Source organism: Chenopodium quinoa, unplaced genomic scaffold (assembly GCF_001683475.1).
Source record: "Chenopodium quinoa cultivar QQ74 unplaced genomic scaffold, ASM168347v1, whole genome shotgun sequence".
Taxonomy (NCBI): Eukaryota; Viridiplantae; Streptophyta; class Magnoliopsida; order Caryophyllales; family Amaranthaceae; genus Chenopodium; species Chenopodium quinoa.
Window position 1 is genome coordinate 87515 of NW_018745330.1, and position 6655 is coordinate 94169.

At 33.1% G+C, this 6655-nt stretch overlaps 1 protein-coding gene across 1 annotated transcript; it reads right to left on the reverse strand.

Annotated features, from left to right (window-relative positions):
• Nucleotides 1-2353: 2353 nt before the first annotated feature.
• Nucleotides 2354-6023, reverse strand: LOC110712755 (cysteine-rich receptor-like protein kinase 25). Its single transcript, XM_021891206.1, has 7 exons — nt 5199-6023; nt 4743-4862; nt 4227-4411; nt 3886-4096; nt 3553-3790; nt 3000-3150; nt 2354-2896 (listed from the first exon to the last, which is right to left on the reverse strand). Exons 1-7 carry the CDS (start codon nt 5983-5985, stop codon nt 2558-2560), a joined length of 2031 nt encoding a protein of 676 aa, XP_021746898.1. The 5' UTR covers nt 5986-6023; the 3' UTR covers nt 2354-2557.
• Nucleotides 6024-6655: the final 632 nt, after the last annotated feature.

The window sequence follows — 6655 nt, forward strand, 5'->3', positions numbered from 1 at the left end:
ATTGGTAAATAAAAAAGACCCTTAGCGACAATTTGGTAAAAAAAACTTACTCCGGTGACGATTTGGTAAAAAAAACTAACCTTAAGCGACAATTTGGTAAATAAAATAATCCCAGGCGACAATTAATCCAAAAAATATAAAAATTTCCGATAAATTACTCGCGAATGCTTAATATAGTTCGTTTTTCTTGTTATTTTACCAACCCATTTTTACGGAAAAAACAATTTGAAGAAAAAAAAAACGTTAAGTATCAATTTTCACTTAAGTTTTATATCTCTTATTAATGAAATTTTTTTAAAAAGGGGTTGGAAATAAAAAGGGATGACATGTAAATTCAAAATTTTATATGGAAAAAATAAATTTAAGAACATAAAAACAAATTAAAATAGGATTTTTTAAAGAGTTTGTGGGAAAAAATAGATTTTTTGGTCTAAATGTCGTCGGAGTTTATTATTTTTACCGAATTGTCGCATATTGTTAGTTTTTTTTACCAAACTTTCGCCGGAGTAAGTTTTTTTACCAAATTGTCGCTAGAGGTCTTTTTTATTTACCAATCTGGTTAATTAGCCTATGTATAAATATTAAAAATACTCTTAAAAATTGTATAAAGTTAGAAAATTTGCAGTATTTTGTATAATATACATTTGTTTAATACTATCTCCGTTAAAGGTTATGTGCAACGATTTGACATAAAGTAGAGAAAGAAACAAAAATAAAAATGATAATTTTAATTTGCTATTTTTTTTTTTTTGGTTAAGAGGAACGGCATTAAAACCAGAAATTAGAGAGTTTTACTTTTTTTTTTTTTTTTTTTTGATAATTTTGCTACTCCGTAACAAAAATATTTGATGATGACGAAGACGTTCCGAATTTCTGCACTGCGGATCTGTTCATTAAAATTAGGTATTGGACTAATCTTTTCGACTTATCATTTAGTATTTTCAATTTTTGATATTTGAGCTGTTAAAGAATTAGTATTACGGATTACTCTATGTAATTGAAATGTTATTTGAAGAATCGTTCTTTTTCAGCTTTAATTCGTGTATGAAATTGAAATATTGTAGCCTGTAAAGATAAGAATTGAAATTAAGCTGTTGTTCTTCCTTTTTGTAATCTTAATTTTAATTTTTGATTACTAAAAGCCAACCCAATTAATGTGAATTATAAATTTTGCAAAAGAGGAAGTTATTATCCATTAATAATATAATATGGTATAAATTAGATTTGGAGGTGTGTGTAAAAAAAAAAAAAGATTTGGAGGCATGTATAAGGTGATAATTTTGGGGAAAAGCTGAAGTTTATATGAAATCATTTCCATCATTTTCCAATAAACAATCTACCCTTGTATTCCCTTTATGTGCAATTCCTTAATTTTGCCTTCATTTGCGGTGTACAGATCATACTGTATGATCAATAATTGTTCTTGATATTAATTATTACCAGATGTAAGCCCGTGTGATGCACGGTTTTTAAATATTTCATTTTGTATATATTTTTTTTAATATCTTAATATTTTTTGTTTTTATTTTCTATTCTATTATTTAAACATTAATTTAAGGTAAAATATTTTGTTAAGTTTTAAATTATTCTTTTTCAAATTTTACGTAACTTGAATTTATAAATTGAAATAAATATTATCTCATTCATCGGATAGTTAGATAAAATCATTTAATCAAAATATATTTTTTTAGTTTTTTAAATAATATAAATCCTAATATCTAAAGATAATTTTTAGTTTTGTAACAAATAAAAATGATAAAATTTAGTGTTCTTAAATAATAAAAATCTTAATAAATTACTATTTGTCGTTTTTACCAACGTGGAAAAAATTTAAAATTTCATTCGTCACTTTTGTTTAGGTGGCGAGTGATTTTTATAATTCTAAAATAAAATAGAAATCTAATTTTTAATTGGTCGAAAATATACCTTTGCTTACATGGCGCTCCCAATGCTCTCCAAAAATGCCTACTTTATTTATATATATTAGATTGCTTCCATTTGATATTCAGATTGGTGAGCGAGTGGCTTACATGTATGGCTTTATGCTGTTCAGATCTTATTTGGTTGAAATCTGAGGTAAACTTATAGACTTTGATAGTGATTTGTTTCTCATGGGGGCATTTTCGTGAATAAACTTTTTCATTATTGTGGGCTCCACAGTTGAATAAAGTTGTTGATTAATTTACGAAAATGTCATGTGAGAAACAAAATTTATTTCTCACCATGAGAAACTGGGGCGCCCTCGATTGATTGTATAATGTGTTTTTGTTGTGTTAGCAACACCGTGCTATTGTTTTCCTTCTTTAGTACGGAGTGTGATCTTATTCTTGTAACACTTTAACATAATCAGGCATAAACATTTCAACTTGAATGTACAACATTTTAAGACTTGCTCAATCAACTTTAGACAATTTAACATAAAACGAAGCCTGAATACAGTTCCATAACTCTTTCTCAACCATAGTTTAGCAAATAGAAAATGACATTGTTGTTTTTGGGTGTGTGAGAGGGGAGGGGAATAACATACGAAAAGTTGTTTCTTGCTGTTAAGAGATTGTCAGCGTGGGTATAAGTCTGTAAATTGCACAGTGGAGTTCCCGCTATAAGGTTGATCACTTTCAACACTTCGAAATTGGCCTTGTTCACCTGTTATGTGGTCACTTTGCACATTCGTGTCAGATGAAACTGCTGAATGGCGTGGTGGAAATTGGATATCAGAGGAATTGTTTTGTAGAATGAGGAGAACTGATTCCATTGTTGGTCTACTTGGAGGGTCATCTTGAACACAAAGTAGCCCTACTTGGATACATCTTAGGATTTCGGTTCTTGGACAGTTGTTCCCCAGTGATGGGTCAAATAGTTCTGAAATAGTCCCTGCATTCCAAAGTTTTCGTGCCTGGAACAATGGGAGTATGGGACACACATATTAGTCATTAACCTTATTGTAAGCTCATTTGAACCAAATACTGCCCAAGAAAACAGAAATTAGGGACTCTTACATAGTTTATAAGGCTGTCATGCCCTAGTGATCGAATAAACAAATTGTTGCTTTGCCCACTTACGATCTCCAGAAGCATGACTCCGAAACTGTAGACATCTGATTTGATAGAAAATACCCCAGCTGCTGCATATTCTGGAGCCATGTATCCGCTGCAAAACATTACCTATCAACATTATTAAGGTTGCCATTATTGAAGTAAATCTCGTATTTGTATACATGAATAACATGATTAGAATGTGGGAGACCAATATTAATTTTTGTGGATTCCTCAAGCACCTGTTAGGCATTTAGTGGTAATATTAAACGGGAAATTCCCTGTTTCTCATGGTGAGAAACAAATTTGTTTCTCATAATGGCATTTTCGTGAATTAATCAATAACTTTTTCATTATTGTGGGCTCCACAATCGAATAAAGTTGTTGGTTTATTTACGAAAATGCCATGTGAGAAACAACTGGGGCATCCTCATATTAAACTTTCATATAGTATTTCTGTATTTGATGGCTGAAGAACAGCATCATCAGAAATTTAAAATAGATTTTTATAGCTTACAATGTTCCAAATATTTTGGTAGAATTGGCCTGTGTATGGTCCATTTTCACAAGCCTTGCCATGCCAAAGTCTGCTATCTTTGGAGTCATTCCTTCATCCAACAAAATGTTGCTTGACTTTAAGTCCCGGTGTATAATCTTGACCCGAGAATCTACATGAAGGTATAAAAGCCCTCGTGCAATTCCTATTATGATTTTGAATCGTGTTTCCCAATCCAGATACTTACGCTTGTTTGGATCTACAAGATGTTCATAACCATGAGTGAAATCGAATAATACCAGAATAAGTTAGTACCTTATGCAACCATGAATAATGTTGAGTTAAAAATAGTACCAAATAGGAATTTGTCCAAACTCAAGTTTGATACAAATTCATAAATAAGCAACTTTTCTTCGCCTTCTATGCAGAAACCCAAAAGTTTGACGAGGTTTCTGTGTTGAAGCTTTGCCAATAATTGGACTTCATTGGTAAATTCTTTTAGACCTTGACGAGAGTCTTCTGAGAGCCTCTTAACAGCTACTTCCTGTCCATCTGGGAGTTTTCCCTGTTTTAGGCATTTGGAAACTCATCAAGTCTTAACAGAGAACTGAGCAACCATTTTCAGCCTGGTATTTAAAACAAAGCAAAAACATGATTGTTGATATTTTGTTTTTTGGAATTCAGAATATTAATACCTTATATACAGCTCCAAATCCACCTTCGCCTAGTTTGTTGTCCATGGAGAAGTGTTTTGTAGCGAATTTAATTGTTTCCAGATTATATTGCAATGATTCTGAAGGGTTGGATTGCCCAATGTTCGATTCATTGCTGCTAATGACAGGAATCACAGGATCATTGCTTACTGTGGAAGGATCAAGAGCTGTAGAGGAAAAGGGGAGAAAATAAATTCCATTAGTTGGAAAACAATGAATGCAACTTGGAAGCTTAGATTAACTAAAGGCTTTACCCTATGTGATATTCAAGAAAAACATGTAGTTTTTATTGGCTTAATATTTTATGAAATATGAACGGGTATTCTGTTATCCTCTAGCTCTAGGTAAGCAGTTATAAATTTGTAATCCTCTCTTGGATTGTGTTATTTACGTGACTGGTCTCTTTTACTCGTCTAGCAAGTAATTAGTATTAAAGTTTTTACGGAGTATGATTTAATATATCAGAATAGGAAGTCTAGTCTGTTGAGTAACAGTTACCTATAGGCCTCTGATTTTTCTTCCTCTTATACACGTAGAATGCGAGGATACATAGAAGCAATAATACAAAGCCAGCAACTGGAGGTGCAACTCTTATCACGTAGAATAGTACACCCTTATCTGCAACATAAATTGTAGGAAATGGTTAGGAATACGAGGAAATGTGTAATGCTTTTTATGTGCCTCACTTGTGTTCCCTTTGGGATGAGGACTAACCTTATTATCATTGGGCTACCCTACCCAATAACCAAGTCTAACTTATGTATGCATGGTAAAAAAAAAATTACCGACAAAGCTATAGTTTGGTTCCTTAGCAGAAAACCTTTGAAAACATGACTGAAGGTGCATGCATGTATGATAGGGGGATGGTAAGGAAAATGATTATAAATGAGGCATTTTATGGGTAAAACAACCTGGCAAAAGATCTCATTTTCTCTTCCTTTTGTGTAATTTTACCTGTAGATGGGGGTGGAGCCGGTTGGTTGTAGAAAGGCGCCATATCGTACCTCATCTGGCAATTAGGCCTGAAGATCATAACCCACACTCTCCCTCCGTTGCAGCAAGAGTGCATATCTCTATATATACGACGCAAGCAGCGCTGACATGGTGGGCCAAGAATATCAGGTGAGCACTGGACAAGACTGTATAGGGTTGGATATGGGGGAAAAGGGGCCTCCCCGGTTGCATAACCATGGTAAGCTTTGTTGTAAGCTGCCTTCTGAATAAGGCTGGTCATGCTTTTGAGTACCACCTGCTGTAACTCATTGGGATTGGTTACATTTTCATAGCTGGTCCACGATGATTCATTAAAGTCATCTTCGTCCAGACCAAAGATTGGCCTGTTTGCATACCTTAGAGTGCATTCCAGATACCAGACAACAGCTTCTTTCTGATTAGTGCAGTTTCTTATGATCCATTGCGCTGCTGCCTGTACACAATCACGACATAAGTCATGATTAATGTCACGTCTACAATAGAATGTGCCATAGATTTTGTCGGGGCTTTTTCCCCTGGTGGTTTCAAAGAAATCAGATCCGGAGGCTTTTCCACCGAGTTCTTTGAGGAGCTCAATGAGGTTCTCTCTGTATGAGCTGTTCTGTGTATAGTTACCCTTTTCATTGTCACAATTGATATTGAAATAACTGGGCTGGGAAACTGCAGTAACATATTTCAGCAGTAGGAATACAAGGAATATTAGTTGGACAGATTTTGAGATGATATCAGATGGTTCCATTTGTTTCATATGATAATAATAAGGATTCAACCGTTTTTCTTATAAAACTTTTGGTGGTTTGTAAGTCATATGATTATATGAACATAATTTTGGCCACTTCAAAGCTTATAGTGTTGAACATACGTGGTATCAACTTCGTTGAGACATTACCGAGTGCAGGTACGAACTGTTGATGACTGTAAATAATGAGATGCTTTCGTCTGTTTGACATGTGTCTTTCTTAGTTTCTTGGTTATAGTTTTTAAATACCAAGTATAAATATCATGCAAATTCCTTATTCTAGTCATTGCTTGATATTGGGTAACTTTTGGTGTTACTAAGATTTCTTAAACTGAATAATATCATAGAGTTCTGAAAGGTCAATTGGACTAAGTACTGCATATATGCCTCAAATGGCTTTGTTCTTGAGTTAGAATGAGCAACATTTGACTTTGACTATTATGTTTGTACTATTATAATTAAGGGTCTACTTGTAATCAGTAGTTAACAATATCAACTTGATTAATGTAGTGGGATCAGTATTGCTGTCAATTGATTGTCCAGTGTTTGATTATTGATTAATAATATTGAAATTCGAATATACGAAGTATTAATATATGTTTATGCAAAATAAAATTCACTAAATGGATAGTAGTTTGATGACACTTGACACATAAAAATCAATAATTCCTATTATGAT

Excerpts from the sequence above, each read along its gene's own strand:
- LOC110712755 (XM_021891206.1), bottom strand. The coding sequence starts at position 5,985 with ATGAAACAAATGGAACCATCTGATATCATCTCAAAATCTGTCCAACTA. Across the intron at positions 4,412-4,742 it reads GAAAAATCAGAGGCCTATAG|CTCTTGATCCTTCCACAGTA; the intron begins GTAACTGTTACT and ends TTTCCTCTACAG. Across the intron at positions 3,791-3,885 it reads TTTGGACAAATTCCTATTTG|ATCCAAACAAGCGTAAGTAT; the intron begins GTACTATTTTTA and ends AACATCTTGTAG.